This window comes from Engraulis encrasicolus, chromosome 18, assembly GCF_034702125.1.
Source record: "Engraulis encrasicolus isolate BLACKSEA-1 chromosome 18, IST_EnEncr_1.0, whole genome shotgun sequence".
NCBI classification, from domain to species: domain Eukaryota; kingdom Metazoa; phylum Chordata; class Actinopteri; order Clupeiformes; family Engraulidae; genus Engraulis; species Engraulis encrasicolus.
In genome coordinates this window covers 23,718,237-23,737,066 of record NC_085874.1, presented here as the reverse complement: position 1 = coordinate 23,737,066, position 18,830 = coordinate 23,718,237, and the positions used below count along the sequence as shown (strand labels likewise).

Here is an 18,830-nt window from a genome sequence, read left to right as displayed (position 1 = left end):
CTGACTTACCGCGTCTTGGAGTCAAACACTCATGCGACTACAGACCAACCAAACTGACTAGATTGCTAACCTAACAACGTTTCGCCGCTCGTCACAAAGGAAATGCACAATGCCGTGTGTCAGAGTCTGACGTCACACTGAAATGATATCCCTTGCTTTATGTCATGAACTACATGGATAAACTAGGCCCGAGGTTCTTTCTGTACAGAGTAGTTAAAAAACAGAAAAAGAAAGAAAAAGAAAGAAACAAAAATGCAAATGTTATGTACAGCATTGACCTGCAAAGTACAACAGCAATAATGCAATAAAATGTGTAAACATATCTTTTTTTTGACACAGTTGACTGTGACAAGATGAAATTCACATGATTTTCACATTGCATCCATCCATCCTCACACCTTCTTGCCGGGCATTGTGTTTGACATTGATGGTTCGTCTCCTCTACTACGGACCATACGGGATGAGATGGTTTCAGTCACAGCAACCTCGAGAAGAATAGGGACGGGTGGGGGATGGGGGAGGGGAGGGAGTGCGTAACGCAACACAAAATGTAGCAAATCACAGAGACAAGTGCTTTTAAAAAATACACATACAAAAACAAAGTATATCAATCAAGATATGCCATTTTCTCCTGCTGTAAAGGCCTAAAAAAAGAATCTGTATTTTTCTGCCATGGGTCTGACATGGCATATGATCGATAACAAATCTGGTTTTACTGCGCGGCTTTCTAACCCTTTTTCTTGATCAGTAGAAAGTTGACCCCTGTAACCGACATTAAAACAGATAACAGGGAGAGAAAAATATATATCAACAAACTGAAACTGAGCAGCTGATATTGCTGATAATAACGCACTGTTACTTCTGTTGTGAAAGTAAATACCTTCAACCAATTAAAATGTATCAAATCATATGTTTGTGTTTTTGAAAACAAAGCAAAGAAAGAAAGAAAGAAAGAAAAGAAAAAATCAACAGAAAGAAAGGAGTGTGTAGCTCCGTCATCACACTCTGCGTTGTTTTTTTCAGTTCAGCTTCACAAGTTCAGCTTCTTTTTTTTCTTATGGCAAATTTGTGCTCACCGACACTGCATTTCTGATGAAGGACGTCAAACCTAAAACCACTTTTTCTTTCTCTCCTTTCTCTCTTTCTCTGCAAAAGACGCCAGCGTTGTATCAACACACATTTCACATGCATGCCCAAAATGGCGAATGATCATTGTATTTTTACAGAGTTACAATGGACAAAGGTTGTTTTTTTTGTTTTTTTTGTTTTTTGTTTTGTTCTATATGGTCCGTTGCTGTTGTTAACTTTTGACGCCAAGAATCAGGAGATCGCTTTTTGAGAGTCTGTCAGGGATAAACAATGTAACAATGAGATATTTTACACTGCCAACCAACCAACGGTTGTGATCAGACCATATCGACCACGAGGTACGGTAACAAAGGTCCCGAATGTGCCGGTGTGCCAGCCCTGTATGCTTACCATAGTAAGTGTGCTTCAAATCACAGTACTTCATTGCTCAGCCACACTCACATTACATTACGTTCATGAGTTCTCAGTAGGCTTTAGAGTCCAAAAAAATCACAGCTCCACAATGTAAGTACTGTAAGAAGTAGTCAGGTTTTTGGATGCCATCTTATTTTCCACCACTTTCTCACTCCGTTTTTTTGTGTCCACTCTCAACATACTTATTTTAGTTCGTAAATAATTTTTTCTGTTTCTTTCTCTCTTATACATAGTATTCCTTGTCCTTGTCTTTCGGTCTCTTTCCGCTGGCACCCTTGGCACTGGGCTGTTTGTCCTTGACCACGGCTCCGTTGGTCTGCGCCGAGTTGCTGATGTAGTTGCGCGTCTCGTCCACCTGGTACGAGCCCTCGTCGCGGTTGCGGTACTTGTACATGGCGTAGAGGAGGATGAGGATGCAGAGGGCGGCGGCCGACACGATGCCCACCACCATGCCCGTGGTGCTGCTGGACTCGCGGATCACCTCCCTGGCGTCGGGTGGCACCCGGCCGCCGCGCACGCCCGGCACCGTGGGCAAGGGGCCGTTGTTGGGCGCGTTGTTGCGCAGCATGGGCGAGGTGATTAAGGGGCCGCCGCCGCGGGGCTTGGTGCCGTCCGCGTCGTAGGCCGTGGGCAGCGGGAGCAGGACGATGCCGGGCTGCGACGGGGGCTTGACCACCTCGCGGTTGTTCATTTTGCCCGCCGGGATTTTGGGCGGCGTTTCGGAGCCGGGGGAACCCGGCACGGCGCCGGCGGCACCACCGGCGGGGGGCACCACCGCCACGGTGCTCTGGAGGCCGGGCAGCAGTGCGGGGGGCACCGTAGTGGTAGTCCTGCCCGGGGCCTCCGGGGCCACACTGGGCCTAAAGTCCTTGGCCTCCCACTTGGGCGCATGGGCCTTGTAGCCGCCATCATAGGCCGACGTGGTCAAGATCTTATCTGTTACCAGGGAGAAGGTGGTGTAAAAATCCTCGTCGTCTGTCGGGGGAAGGCTGGAGTCGAACGCCTCCCCTGAGCCAAACCCCGAAACCACCAAGCCATCACCATCATCATCATCATCATCACCATCATCATAACCACCATCATCATCACCACCATCATCATCACAATCATCGCTGCCACGGTCCGACAAGCAAGGCACCCCCGCCTCCGGCGTGGGCATGGCCAGGGACTCTTTGGTGGTGTCGATAATGGTGAGGACGGGGCGCAGGGTTGGGGGGAGGGGGAGGTAGGGGGCACGGGTGGAGACGGGAGGGATGTCTAAGGGATCCTCTACTAGCACGGGGATGACTAATTCCCCTCCTGTGAGAGAGAAAGTGAGAGAGAGAGAGAGAGAGAAAGAGAGGAAGAACCACAAGACAGGTGTTAAAGCGGTCTCAGATTCACACATGCCGATCCACACACAATGAAACACCAACAACAGAATGTAAAAAGCAAAAAAATAGAAAATAAATAGAACATAAATTTGACAAATCATATAGAAAATGAAATAATGACATGAAACACTACTCTACACCAATGCAAAGTCCACACACCTGCACGAAAAATGAATTCAAACAGAAAGAAATGCAAACATGGTTAAAATAATAAGACAAAAAAATATGTATCAAAAGGCTTCAAGGGATAAGCAAGGATCTGTGTAAAATACAACTAAAACTACACTTCAACAACAAGCCGTGATAATTAGGCGGAGAAACATGCAACTCCGTACATGAAACTAAATGCTAGCTCTGTGATTTTTTTACAAATTGATATATTCATGTATGTTATCGTTGAATCCTATTCTTGGTGTGATGTGGGTAAATAAGTGTGCCATTACAAACAATGTTCTATCTATGGAATGAATTACACCACTAAAAAAAACTAAATGTTTAGCTTATTTTGAGGAAATGTCTGCCTGTCTAGCCTTACTGTAAATGAGACATGTTGACTTCAGTACCCCTGTCGGTAACACTTCACAATAACCTTCTGCATAAATCGTTAATAAATGGTTAGCTAATGGTTTGTTGTGCATCTATAATACTAGGCCTATTATAAGCAATGATATATCATTATTAAATCAATTGTATAACACTTACTAAACATTTGCTGATGGCAATAATATATTAGGGCGGCACGATTAAGGAAGAAAAATATAATCACGATTATTTAGATCAAAATCACGATCATGATATTAATCACGATTATGCAGCAGAGCTTAGGCCCTCCATTTCCGGGGCAACATACCTTACCATTAGTTAACATTAGTTAACCATTAGTTAACCAATTAGCGGAAGGTTATTGTGAAGTGTTACCCTTGTGAACTATGCTTGCCTGTGCACATCGTCCCCACAACATGGACTACTCAGGTTCCCATCACAGACCCCTAGCCTTTTGCCTTTTGACAGGTAATATAGATGGTAACCACAATGGCATTGGGTCAGAACACAGTTTGACATCACCTGAATGTTCTGCGATACAAACCTGTTTCTTTCTAGAGTGTGTGTATGTGAGTGTGTGTAAAACAAAGTTACACTAGTGTGTTCATGGTGAAACACAGCAATAGTATGCCTAATAGTAATAACTCAGAATTAATACATGGAAGTGTGTGTGTGTGTGTGCGTGCGTGCGTGCGTGCGTGCGTGTGTGTGTGTTTAATTAACACTTAATTGATTAATTTCACGAATCTGAAAACATTCAGATTGCCACTGCTGATTCCAACCGTCTGCCATAGTGTCAGGTTTTCACACTGCAAAGGCTTACAAACAAAGGGCACTACAAGGCAATGCAAAGGTCTACTGAGGAAAGAAGAAACAGAAACATACCAGTTAAAAAAAAATAATAGAAAAAGGAAATGCAATGCAAAGGAAGAGTCGACAACCAAACTCAAAGCAAACCTGGATACATTCACAAACCAAAGACACAGATTGAAAATAAAAAAAGGGTTAGTAAAAACGAATAAAATAATAATTTTCAATAAAAAGATTAAATAACCAAATAAAATAACTAAATAAAAATAAGAGCCAATGAAAAAGTACTCATCAAAGGAAGAAAGCATACCAATTTTTGTGACTTACATCAACAAATTGCCCGCATGATTTTGGCAGGAAGAAAAAAATTTACAAAAGAAAGTTGTGTAAGAATGCCTTTCGGACAAGTGTGGTTAGTTTTTAAGATTGTTGTAATGAAGCAGTAGCTTAGTTTTATTTAAAAACGATCTCTCTGGATAGGATGGTATACTGGGAGGCAACATCACATACATCCACACACCATGACATGAAAAATAAACTTCACCATTCTGTTATTTTAATTTTTTTATCCTCTTCTGATAAATAACTTATCTTTTTTTTTTACAAAATGAAAACTGTACATCTATCACCGTTTCATAGGTAAGCTCCATCTTTTTGCATCAGATATGTACAATCTGATTATTAAATCTTTTTTTAAATAATGTCATTTGTTATTTATTTATTTTCGCTTGACATTTTTCATCGCTTTTTTGTTATTTCAGAAGAAATGCATGACTGTACATGTTATATCATCGCTAAAGTTTTCGTTTGTTTGTTTTGGGGGTGGGTGTGGGTGTGGGAGGGGTGGGAGTCGGGTAGGGGTGGGGGGGGGGGGGGGGAGAAGGGCCTATGAACATACTAGGTAGGAAATGACAAAGATGGGTGTGAACGTGTACATCAGTTGCCATGTCCATGTAATGGCGGCACGAAGCGGTCGGCCTGCGTTAGAGCTTTTAGCTGTAAGGAAGGGGATGGGGATATACAGACAATGAGCATATACATGCCCATCAACAAGAGAAAGAAAACAGCACTCTTAAAAAACACTGACAAGTCTTACAAACCCTAAGCTGCAACTTCTTACCACCAAGCAGTCAGTTGAGAATATACTGTGCAATCATTATCAATCGTGGTCAATTGGGTTTTTGCAGCAACTTTAGCTCTTTGGTTAGAGAAGTGTAATTGAGGCGATAGTGGTGAGGGCCACACTCTAGACCAAACTCCTCTATTTGATCTTGATGGACTTGGGAACTTCACTAACATTTGTCACATTAACCAATCCGCTTAGGGGACAGAGGTCACCAAAAGAGCCAATCCTAGCCAACACTGTTCATCAAGAAAAAAGAGAGGAGCAGGCCAACAAAAGAGAATACTTAATGTTCATAACATTAACATTATATTTACCATTATTATTACTATTATGATCAACATAATCCATATAAATTACTTATTACTTTAGGAAAATCAGAACAACATATATATACTTTATACCAACGCATAGGCATATATATGTATTTAAAACACACAAACATTTTTTTAGGAAAAGGAAATTAGATGAAAAAAAAAACGTGACTCGCACACTATCAAGGGAAAGGACAACCAGATAGCACACACTAAGGGGGTAGGCAAGAGGAGAAAGGGGGCCACAACAACTCACTACTGCCACACCACTGTCACCAACCAATAATGAGGACGATTATTAGTTGTCTCCAGTGTTTCAAGAGAAAAATTCTCAAAGTTAGCAATCGTTTGTTAATGAAGCCAAGGAAAAGGGTGCATTCTGGATGTACTACAGTACAGGAGAAAATACAGATTTTTCACTTAGACATTGTTAGTGATTTATTTGGTTTGTTTGGTCGCGGGGTGTTTTCTATGTAATTTTGTTTCCACTGCAAGGTTTAAAAACCGTGCTGAAGTAAGTTGCATTTAGGGAGAGTAACACGATGTCAAGGCAAGCTGGGGTATACTAAGCTGACATGGTCCCACCACTGTGGCGGACTAGGAAGCCAAGAGCTGTAGGGTATCATAACATGTTAATGCAGTTGATGTCAAATACAGGAATCCAATTCACAATTTCACCTCGTTAAATGTGCAATGGCATCATCATAATTAAATTAAGTGCCATGATGACTAATTATGGCTTGTAAGTATTGTTAGTTCTTGTTAGGTTTTTTTTTTTTTTGAGTGTGTCATTACATAACCAACAGCCTTCGCTATACAGATATAACACACTATTCCAGGGTATTCCACAAGAGGACATGTGCAGTATAAAACTCGTGTGAATAATCTGGACGTTCCACCTGCATTACTCCCACCTGCTTATGCTGTTTAACATGCCCCATGTATTTTAAACAGTAGGCTACCTAGCTACACAAAGCCCTTCTTCTCTTTTCCTCCTTGTCCCATTCCCATGTGCGACCTCCTCCCTCGCTCTCCTTCCTCGCTCCCTCATATTCTGTTTTTCTTTTGTCACCCTGAGGGAGCTCGAGATACATGGACCTCCCTCCAGAGTTCATTTCACATTTTAGGACGGGACATTATTTTTCTTTTTCACCAGTGCCACCTTTATGCTCGAATCTCCAGGAAACTCGTGTGTAGGCTCGTTGCTGTCCCTTGAGGCCACGTTGACTATAATCTTACTAGGTAGTACTGTATGTACACACACACACACACACATACGCATGCAAGCACGCACGCACGCTCACACACACACACACACACACACACACACACACACACACACACACACACACACACACACACACACACACACACACACACACACACACACACACACACACACACACACAGAGTGACGAAACTAATACAGCAAAATTGAAGAAAAGTCCATTTTGTCATCAATATTGTCAGCCATTCAATCAATGCATGTGGAGACGATCTGTTGATGGCAAACGTTACCCTGATTATCATCGACTTTGACATCTCTTCGAGATTTGGTCTGACCAAGAGCATAACAATTAACATTCCCACAATGGCATGGTTGACCCGTCTCACTAGGTTTGCTACTGGTTGGCTGGTTTTCGCCAAAGTAGGTGGAGTTCCCGATTTTTCCGGAGATCAGGAATGATATTTACATTGCTCTAGGCCTGACTAGGCAAACATGCCCCACCGCTATATGAGAAGCTAACATGCGAATGTGAGTCCACACTGTCATTTATCACATCCCACTGGGGGAATAGGTGGCTGTATTTAGGGGCCACTGACAGCTTTGGCTCAGTACAGGCCCAGTACAAAGCTATCTTAAAGGCCCCTCCCACTCAGTACATACAGTCCAATGTACTGGTGAGTCAATTCTGGGGCCTTCCCTCACCCTAGACAAGTCGCGCTCTGTCAAGCTGTAAGTCTACCAGAAAACCGGCAGTGAAAAGGAGGTATTACAGTAAAGGCCCCTCCCACCCAGTACATACAGTATTGAGAGATGTACTGGGGAGGCAATTCTGGGCCTTCCCTCTACCTAGGCCCGGGACAACTGACCCCCCCACCCCTTCCCTGGTATTTATAAAAGCTACCTTTACTGCATGTTGACCCAGGTAGTCGCAGTGGATGAGTGCCTCAAGAAAAAAAAGAGTAGACTATCTCACCGCTAAGAGGTTTGAAGAGCAAAGGATGTTTGGAGGACGATAGTCTCTCAAAAATCACAGTTGTCATGGGCCCCCTATTCCATGGAGCCAGGGCTGGATTAAGAGGATATGGGCCCCCTAGGCTACAGGTTGCTGTGGGGCCCCCCGGAGGACACATTTTATGATAAATGTACATAGACAGTGTCATAATCACAAGCTAGGAATTAAGGACAACTGTATTCAATACCACAGCTGAATTTTTCAATATTCCATTATGTTACAATTTTCATGTTTGGCCAATTCCTGGCAGTAGGTGGGGACCCCTAGGCTGCAGCCATATCTAGCCTATGCTTTAATCCGGCATGGGGCTGCACTAGTGTCTCACAACACTCAACAACGCTGTGTTAGCTTTGCTGCTAAGTCAACATGTCTACTGCTGCATCTTTAATGCTCTGACTTGGTCACAGCACAGACGCCTCCATTCAGGTGCAGAGAGGCATCATAACCCCCATCGTGTGCTCATGCACAATTTAATACCATACAGTATTAACTCCAATGCAAGCACCATTCATATTGACATTGTGTTCATTTGTGAACAGCTTTTCATGTGTTTGCTCTTTTTTTTTTATGTCAGTGGCGGCCCTTCTCAGCATTTGAAACATAATGTTAGAGGGTTTTTTTCCTTCTCTCTCAAACCTCTCATAATCGCTTCAGGGATTGCTTTTAGCGCTGGCTGCCACATTAGCGAAAAAGCAAAATTGCACCTGCCACCCGACGATGTGGCTGTGACAGTGTGAAGGTGTGGAAATGTCACAGGTTCACTCGTGTCTCAGACACGAAGGCTCACTCATGTGAGATGTACAGTACACCACCCACCACTAACACCCGTGCCAGACCCCTACCTACCCCCACCCCCACCCCCACCCCTACTCACACCCCACCCCTACTCACCCCCACCCCCACTCACCCCCACCCCACCCCCACCCCCACCCCCCCCCCCCCTACTCACCCCCACCCCTACTCACCCCCACCCCTACTCACCCCCACCCCTACTCACCCCCCACCCCCACCCCTACTCACCCCCACCCCTACTCACCCCCACCCCTACTCACCCCCCACCCCTACTCACCCCCACCCCCACCCCTACTCACCCCCACCCCTACTCACCCCCACCCCCACCCCCACCCCTACTCACACCCCCACCCCTACTCACCCCCACCCCCACCCCCACCCCTACTCACCCCCACCCCTACTCACCCCCACCCCCACCCCCACCCCTACTCACCCCCACCCCCACCCCCTACTCACCGCCACCCCCACCCCTACTCACCCCCACCCCCACCCCTACTCACCGCCACCCCCCCCCCACCCCCACCCCCACCCCCACCCCACCCCCACCCCTACTCACCCCCACCCCTACTCACCCCCCACCCCTACTCACCCCCACCCCCACCCCCACCCCCACCCCTACTCACCGCCACCCCCACCCCCACCCCCACCCCCACCCCCACCCCTACTCACCCCCACCCCTACTCACCCCCACCCCCACTCCCACCCCCACCCCTACTCCGAACACACTGAAGCATGTAGGCAGTGTTGCCAGATTTGTCTGATCAAATCCCGCCCAATAGGTTCTCAAAAACCGCCAAAATGTGCTAAATTCCGTCCAATTTCAACAAATTGCATTGATTTCTATGGGCATAAAACTGCAGAAAAATCGCTCAAAGGCAAATTTTTCCTGTTTTTACCTGCAGACGGCCATCCCAAGCAGCACATTTGGGCGAGTAACCGCCCAATCTGGCAACACTGCATGCGAGGCTTTGCCTCTCAGTGGCCAGGAACAGGAACAGGAAGCTTGACTCCAAGGCCTTCATCCCTGCAGCCTGTGGCCTAATCCCAGAGCTTGGCTCGCATGGGCTTTGCCAGTGCTCCCAAACGACAGTGAATGGAGTGCAGTGCATCTGTGTGTGCAGGGGGGCCGCTGACAGCTTTGACCGGGCCCGGGACAAAGTCATCTCAAAGGGCCCCCCACCTAATACATAAAATGGTCCCTCCTCTCCCTAGGCCCGGGATAGCATACCTGCACCATGTCCTCCCTGTCAGCTTCCCTGTGTGTGTAAGTGTAAGGGGGGGTCAGGGAGAGAGGGAGAGAGAGAGAGAGAGAGAGAGAGAGAGAGAGAGAGAGAGAGAGAGAGAGAGAGAGAGAGAGAGAGAATGTGTGTATGTTTATGAGCTAGGATTTAACGCTGTGATCTCGTGAAAGGGATGCCAGCCTGCCTGGCCTTCCACAGCAATGCGGTGCAGAGTAGAGAGGCAAGCAGGCAGAGCAAAGTAGAAATCCCTTTTGTGGGAGAGAGAGAGAGAGAGAGAGAGAGAGAAAGACAGAATGAGAGAGAGAGAGAGAGAGAGAGAGAGAGAGAGAGAGAGAGAGAGAGAGAGAGAGAGAGAGAGAGAGAGAGAGAGAGAGAGAGAGAGAGAGAGAAAATAAGAGTATGAGAGAAAGAGAGAGAGAGAGAAAGAATGAGAGAGAGCGAGAGAGAGAGAGAGAGAGAGAGAGAGAGAGAGAGAGAGAGAGAGAGAGAGAGAGATATCTCTGTAGCTATGTAGAGTGCTCCCTGCCTGGTGCTGTCCCCCAGTCCCCCTAGTCTCCATGCTGCTGGGGCTGCACATCTTCTCACCTGAGCCTAAGCTCTGACGAGTTGAGCAGGGTGGAGATTAGCTCCCTCCCTGAAGGCACATGGGAGATTATCTATTGGGAGGCGGGTGGGGAGGTGTGTGTGTGTGTGGTGGGGGGTGGGGGGGGAGGGTTTGACGCACCGTTGCCTGCTGCCGCGGGAACTGTTGGCCTGCTACAATAGGCACACGCAGAGACCTCAATCCGTTTTTTCCCCCCCTTGAGTGGTGCACAGCTGCAGCGCAGGGCTGCTGGCAGCTTTGACTGGGCCCAGGAAAAAATTGTCTGAAAGGACCCCCAACACCCCCCCCCCCATCAGCTTCTTTGGTGGTGAAGACACTTCACCATGGATACTGTGCTCCCAGACCGGGGACGAAGAGACCGTCCCTCTGTTCTACTAAAGTGCGGCAAAAAGACACGACCAAATGCAGGTCCTGCACAGCTCAGAGGGTGTCAGTTAATGTAGGTGAGAGGAGTAGAGTTGCCCCACTAGGATTCAAACCCAGGTCTGTTGGGGTACCAAACTGGGACGCTGTCCGCTACACCTTTCAAAAAGCTCCGTTTTCCTGAGCCCAGGGACAGAGGAGACCCAAAACGGGGTCCTAGGGGTACCAAACTGGGGCTCGGACCGCTACACCAACAAGCCATGCGTTTTCAAACAGGTCATCTCTCCCGGGCCCAGGGAGAGAGAAGGCCCAAAACTGGGTCCTCATTGCTCGTTGTTTATATTAGGTGTGTTTGGCGGGGGGGGCTTTCAGACGACTTTGTCCTGGGCCTGGCCAATTCGGGTAGCAGGCCTGCCCTGCCTACACTGGACACAGGGCAACAGCTCAGGGCCCAGCCAGAGTGGAACAGCGGGGTGCATCCTTGTCCAAAGACAGGACACATTTTTCCTTTTTTTAGCAACAAAATGGGGCTTAAGTGTCCCTGAAAGGTCAGGGGCACGACGGGAGTGATTCCACCTGAGTGCGCAAGGTGAGCGCCCAGTCACCACTGGTGGGACAGGACAGCAGGTGTTAAAGGATCTGTCACAAGGGGGGGCAGAAAGGGGGGAAGAGGAGGCCAGAGGCGGCTAGAGAGGGCGACGGATGGAGCCTTAGCCTGCTGCCACGTTTGCGAGCTTTGGCCTGCTGCTGCCACGTTTGCAGATAGCCTACTAATCCCTCATTGTGTCCCCCCGGTTACAATATGTGCCCACTGTGTTAAATGGCCATCCTCAGGACAAAGAGTCGTATAGACGTGTGGCCAGTCGTAGTCGCTCGAGTGCGCGGCTGATTTGTGGGGCCGTGCCATTTTGGAGCTGGCAGCATAGCTCCTCGACGCCTGTCATCGAAATAAGCCCTTTAACCGATCTGGGACCTGTGCTGAGATGACAGCGGAGGGGAGGGGGAGGGGAGGGGAGAGGAGTGTGTTGGCGAGGTGGGAGGAAGTTGACAACGTGGGCGCTGACGAGGTGCGACACGGCTCGGAACGCAAGGCGTGAGGGATGCGCCCGGGCCGTCGACTCCCATCCGTTACGCACTGCACTGTGCTGCGCTGCTGCCCACTCGTCTGCTCGGTCGCTCTGTCTCTTCTGTCGCACCCTCCTCCTTCTCCTCCTCCTTCTCCTCTCTCTCTCCCACCTTCATAACCTCCAAACTCTCCCTCCCACTTGCCCTATCCACCCCTACCTCTTCATTCATACTGCACTGGTTTTCCTCTTACCTGTAAAGGTGTACTGTGTAAGATGTGGCCAGAATAGGTATTACAGGCAGCTATGCTTCTCATTGAAATTGTGCCGCCTATTGCCAACTTCCATCTTTTCATGAATATTTACTAAGTAATAAACAACTATTTACTAGTATGAGCAAAGTTCAAGCAAGTTTTACAGCAAAAAAAGTATATTTCTGGAAATTCAAAATGGCAGACCATGTAGAAGATCCCCCTTTTCATATATGAAAAGTGCAATTTTCCCAGTCATATTGAATACTTAGAATTTGATGCTGGTGGTAAATATTTGTCAAAAAGGTAACATTTGTGAATGGGCATCATGGATTCTGGAAATTAACTACTATAAATATTACATGGCGCACCTTTAACTCTACCCTTTTACACTGTCCCTGCCACCTCCATCTGACTCCATAACCACCCATATCTACTCTGTGTCATGCCTACCCGCATCCCCCATCCCCCATCCCCCATCCCAGCCCTATTTCCTCCAAAATTTCTCATATTCCAAAATCTACTCTACTCCACTCTACTCTACTCTACTCTACTCTACTCTACTCTACTCCAGTGTTTTTCCACCACTGTGCCAGGGAACACTTGTGCCGTGAGAGATCATCTGGTGTGCCGTGGAAAATTATAGAATGACGGTACATTGTTAATATGAGCAAAAGGTTTTTTTTACTTTCAGTTGTTCAATGTACAATTGTTGAGGCGCCTTGGCATTTTTTCCTCAAAAAAGCTGTCCCTTGGCTCGAAAAAGGTTAAAAACCACTGCTCTACTCTACTCTACTCTACTGTATTCTCCCACCTTCAGTTCCACCCCTCCAGAACCCCATCTCCTCATCCCACCTCCCTATACTCTCATTACCACCCCCATCTCCTCTGTACGCCCCTCCCACACACACTGTCCTCCTACTCTACCTCCACCCTCCCGCTCCCCTTCTCCCCTTCTCCCCTGCTCTCCTTTCCCCTTCTCCCCTTCTCCCTTCTCCCCTTCTCCCCTTCTCCCCTTCTCCCCTTCTCCCCTGCTCTCCATTCGTCTCTCCTGCCCGGCTATAGCGCTAGCTCTCCAGCCTGAGGGAAGAGATGTTAATCATTCCCTCACGCCATCAGTATTTCACTCAGCCCTTGGGAGCAGCAACTGCAGAAGCATAGCCCACTTTTATTTATATATTTCTCTCTCTCTCTCTCTCTCTCTCTCTCTCTCTTTCTCTCTCTCTCTCTCTCTCTCTCTCTCTCTCTCTCTCTCTCAGAGACTCTCTCTTAGCCTCCAATGCAAGGTTACTCGGAGCTTACGACTCATCAAGAAGCAGCTCAGGCAGTAAAACTGATGGTGTGAATTCATCGACCCAAACTGTCTAGGCGTGAGAGGACAAATCCACTACTGCGCTTGCCTTGCCTTGCCTCGCCTCGAGTGGACTGAGGGCCTCGATCGCGTCCAAGTGAGCCCCCCTCCTCCCCCCACCCCCCTTCTTCCGATTAATAATTTGTCGCGACAGGGGCGCGAGCGTTCATTAAGAATCACATTAAGACGTAGTAATGGTCAGCCGTAATGAGAGCCTGAGAGACTGGATTTTTCATGTCTCCGCTGATGTCTCTCTCAGTCTCAATACCCTCCTGCCCGTGAGCCGCACAGTTAAAAAAAATGCAGTGTTAATTCCACACATAGGGAGTATTCTTGGACCAAATACACCATAGAAGATGTTAAATTGACTCTCTCAGTGTTGAAATAACACAGCATTTTTGTGTTTTACTATGCAGTGAGATTACTGTAACTGAGTGATTAGTAGAGGGGCTCACAAATTCACATTGCATTATACAACAGCGTTCCGAGGTTTCCTGGAGATGGTGGTTACTTAATCACTGGCTAGGTATTAATGTGGAGACACACACACACACACCCCTATTCCTCTGGTACAGTACATTCACATTGGCTATATCTCTTTAATGACTGGCAGGGATGTTAAGCTAACATAGACAGCCCCCCAGGGATGTTCCAAGTCAATGAGAAAGAGTGTGTTTGCATTGCAATATGTCTATTAATATGTAGGCTACGTATATTCAATCAATGAATATTTTTCAGCGTGTGTATGTGTGTGTGTATTTAATGAATTAAACTTGTCTCAGACGGCTATCTCTGCAGGCCTCAGTTCTGTCTGTTGTGGGAGTGCATCATACATCAATCGATTCTTTTGCTAAATCAGTCGTAAGACTGCATAGTGTTATCACGCCATGTTGGTAATATCTTCAAGGTATGTGAGTTGTATGTAATGTATGTAGTATGCATGTATGTCTGTATATAGGCCTGTGTCCTTTTTTTGTCAGTTGTGCAATAGTCTTGTGATGTGATGGTATGTGTATGCCCTGCCTTAAAAGAATGTTGCTAAGGGATGGTAAATTAATTTCAGTGCAAACTGACAATAAAGTATTATCGTATCGTATCGTATCGTATCGTATCGTATCGTATCGTATCGTATCGTATCGTATCGTATCGTATCAAGTACAGTAGGCTATTTGTGTTGCACCACTGATCTCTGGTTAGGTTTCGATGTTGTGAACTCTTGTGGTGGTTTATGGAGCGGACAATAAGGAGATGTCCATACGTAGCACTTTTGAGATTATCTTAAAGTGACCCCCCACCACTTTTTCCACAGACATAATGTACAGAAAGTAACCCCCACACGATTTCCTCCCCCCAGCACTTTCCAAACCAAACCTATACCCTTGACACCTGCCCCCCCCCCCCCCTCATTTTTTCTGTTTTATGTGAAAGGTTAGGTTTTGATTTTGCAAACTCTGTCTATGCTAATCAACCCCCCCCCCACACACACACTTCATTTCCAATCCTTCTTATTCTTGTACTACCCCCCCCCCCCCCCCCCCCCCCCCCCCCCCCCCCCCCCCCCCCCCTTCTACACCATGTGCACACTAGTTAGCCCTCTTGTGGAATCCCGTCTGGATCAAGGAAAGGTCAAAACAGTTTTAACACAGAACAAAGTCATGAGACGCAGTATTGCGAGACAAAGACAAACATAAGAGTAGGTACAGTTTAAAAACACACGCACGCACGCACACACACGCACAAACACATACGTATACAAAGCACAGACACAGGCGCTCACGGCCACACAGAGACATAACAGAACCAGTACGGAGGCAGTAGCGCGGAAAGGATAGAGCCATACCACACACAGCACAACAACAACAACTCAAAAGCACATAAACACACACGAAGAAAACACACGTACACAAACGACGCACACACGACACGGGTGTTAGCCAGACAGCGTTATGGATGAGAAAGCACACAAAATGGACGCCAATCGAATCCATGCATTGGCAAATGGAAGTCTCTCCAGAGGTTTTTTGTTGTTGTTTTGTTTAGTTTTTTAGTCGAGCTAGCTACGGTACAGTCAACGCATGCCACAAATGCTTTGGGGTTCACCAGGAGGAGCAACAAATAGAATAGAAAAACAGATATACTGTGTGGCAATAAAATTCTTTTTATGCCATCTGCATTCAAACAGACATGTATATGCAGAGAGGCTGGTAGGGTTGGGGGGAGGGTTGGGGGGAGAAAACAAAGTGAGGGAGAGGAGAGGATGGGTTGGGTTGGGTTGGGTTGGGTTTGGGGGGGGGATAGGAGGTTGAGGGTCATTCTTTCACACACAACTTTCTTGAGACAGAATGGGGTTGCCTGCACAAGGCCAAAAAATAAAAAAAACGATAAGTAAAAAAAACAACAAAGGATGGCAAGAAAAGATTTTGTTGCCTTTGATTTCTTGTATCGGATATGGGAGTGGGGAGGGCGTATAGGATCATTGGGGATGTTGTTTATTGTTTAGTTTGTCCAAATGGCACAAGGGGAAAAAAAACAATAAAACAAAAATGACTTTTTTTTTCAACCACCAAAATATCATGCGGCACAAGATGAGGCAAAAAACGAGAGGATCAACGATATTATCCCAGGTAAGATGGATGTGTACAGAGACAGGGCGTCCAAACCAAGGCGGAAGAGACAAACCAACTCCGAAATCATAGACAGTGGAATGTAGGCTTGGGAAAGAGACAGGGCAAGGATGTTTTGTATATGTCTCAGTATGGAGGGGGGGGGGGGCGACAATGGGGAACTTAAAGACTAATACTTTTTTCCAAAATTAAAAGAAAAACAAAAAATGTCATGCAAGTGGCCACAACCTGAATAAGTTAGGAGGGGTGTGGCAGAATACCAGAATGAGGAATGAGAATTTCTGTGTCAGCTATGGTCATATGAATGTAATATGCAGGTAGATGTTTTATTTTTTTAAATTTATGTGGCGTAAATGAGAGAGAGGATGGTGTGTAGTGTGTACTGCAACCTTGCTTTAGATAAGTTTACTAAGCTACCATATTTTTTTAAGCACTTGGGGCTGCCACCTCGAGCAATGGCTCTTTTGAGGACCCAAACAGGGCACGGAGGCACAATACATCGCATTGCAGTCGGTTGTCTCTTTCAGCGGTCTTGTATTGTTCACTTTTATTACGGGTGGTGCCCTTAGCCGAAAAAAAGGTCAAAGGAGTCGAAGTTGTCATAAAAAGTAATCAAACTTTTCTTTTGGGGTTAAGGCAGGGCAAAGAGATCGTGGGGCTGAATATTAAATCAGGAGGAAAAATGGGGTAGCCTATGTTCTGCCCACAAACATTTTGCATGAGAGAGAGAGAGAGAGAGAGAGAGAGAGAGAGAGAGAGAGAGAGAGAGAGAGAGAGAGAGAGAGAGAGAGAGAGAGAGAGAGAGAGAGAGAGTGAGAGAGACACGCGTTGGATAATCATGTGACAATTTAAGCGCACAATGATTCATAGTCTTAATTGCAGTTAATTGATTATGGGGGGAAGGCAGGAAAAAAGCTGTGAAAAGCTGGACATATGCGCACACTCAGATCACAGGCATCGTTAATTAGGCCAGGAAAAAACATTCTAAAGGACAGCCGGGCAATTAAAAAGCCTTTTCAGCCCGCATTACAAACAAAAGGGCAAAACCAAGGGGTCGTCATGAATTAGCAGGACTGGAGTGCGTTTCTCAAAAGTGTAGTTGTTAACCATTAGCAACTTGGGTAGTTGTCAATGGGAAATTGCACTGCAAACAACAATGTAGCTAATGCAGTTAGCAACTATACATATAAATGTAATTTCAAATTCTTTGTATGACCAGTGCATGTAAAGAAATTGACAATAAAACCTACTTGACTAGTTTTGAGAAATGCACCCCTGGACTGGTAATCTGGCATACAGGACATCCATCCTCAGGGGCCAATTTTGTTGTTTATTTGTTTGTTTATTTGTTTATTTGTTTGTTTGTTTATTTGTTTATTTGTTTGATTTATCCTTATGGACTGTCCCGCAGTTTAGAGGTGGTGGTCCATTGGTCCATCTTCAATATAGACAGTGGACTGAGTTAAGCAGGGAATAGTATGAAAGCGCTTTGTATGTCTGATGGTCGAGTGTAAGTAATAAAAAAAAGGTCCAAGGCCAGACCTGCTGACTCTGCGTGGGCTGTGTGTGTGTGTGTAATTAACATCTTAACTCTTTAAGTGGCAGCTCGTTACGGAGGCTCGGGGAAAAAAAACAAACAAGCAAGGTTGCGCCCCAAGTGCTTCTCAAAAAACACAATAGTAATAATAATAACAACAAAAACAAGGAGACGTGTTACACGTCGGTCCCATCATTACACTATATGAAATCTTTGGAATTCCTATGGAGTAAGAGGGGGCGGAAACAAAGAAACAAAGAATAAAATCAAACAAACAAAAGCATATTAAAAAAAGAAGAAATTCGAAAGAAAGTAGGAGAATCACCTTCACCTGGCAAAAGACTATGTGTAGGGGCGGGAAACACAATGCAGACAGAAATTCGAGGATATCTGTTCTCTATTAGAATGTATATCAACGCAAGGCAAGCCTCTGACATAGGGGGAGAACAAAGGAACATACGGGAGAAGAGAACTGGGTTTCCGCAGTTAGTCTGCTACAGTACATACATATCACAGTATCTATGCTGAAAGCATTTTTGGTTCCTTTTCCAAGTCTCAAAATGTATCTTCTGTCGGGTGTGACGTGTATACACACATACACACGCACGCATGCACGCACACACACATACACACACTCACTCACACACACACAGCCACACCCAACGCACTGGCCAAGTCATCCATGAACAGGACAGATACATTTTGGAAGCATCAGTGTGAGTAACATGGAGCTGGATACTAATTTTGCACTTTTTTGGCCCAAAGTCCGACTCTCTTTGGAATGCAGTCAGAGAGGACAAAATTAGTATGGATGCAATGCCATGTTTGCAACTCAAGGCCCCATAGCCAAGTGTAACTTTTATTGGTCAAATTGTTTGACTGTAAAGTAACAGTACGTCATGTGTAACAACACATCTATGTAGGGCTCTAAATTCACATTTTTCATCACCAGCCAAAATGGCTAGCAGATATTAATATTACCTGCCAAACCCACACTCACTAATGGGCGAAAAGTGGCTAGATAAGTTGGTCTTTTCTACCAGCACCAGCATTTGGCCAGTTGGCTGGTGTTAATTTAGAGCCCTGCATCTATGTAA

At 46.1% G+C, this 18,830-nt stretch overlaps 1 protein-coding gene across 1 annotated transcript in view; it reads right to left on the bottom strand.

Annotated features, from left to right (window-relative positions):
• Positions 1 to 940: 940 nt before the first annotated feature.
• nrxn3b (neurexin 3b) overlaps positions 941 to 18,830 on the bottom strand; it is a 523,292-nt gene continuing 505,402 nt past the window's right edge. The window contains exon 23 of the mRNA XM_063223293.1: positions 941 to 2,802. Coding sequence (XP_063079363.1) covers positions 1,727 to 2,802 — 1,076 coding nt within the window. The 3' untranslated portion in view covers positions 941 to 1,726. The remainder of the gene's footprint in view (positions 2,803 to 18,830) is intronic.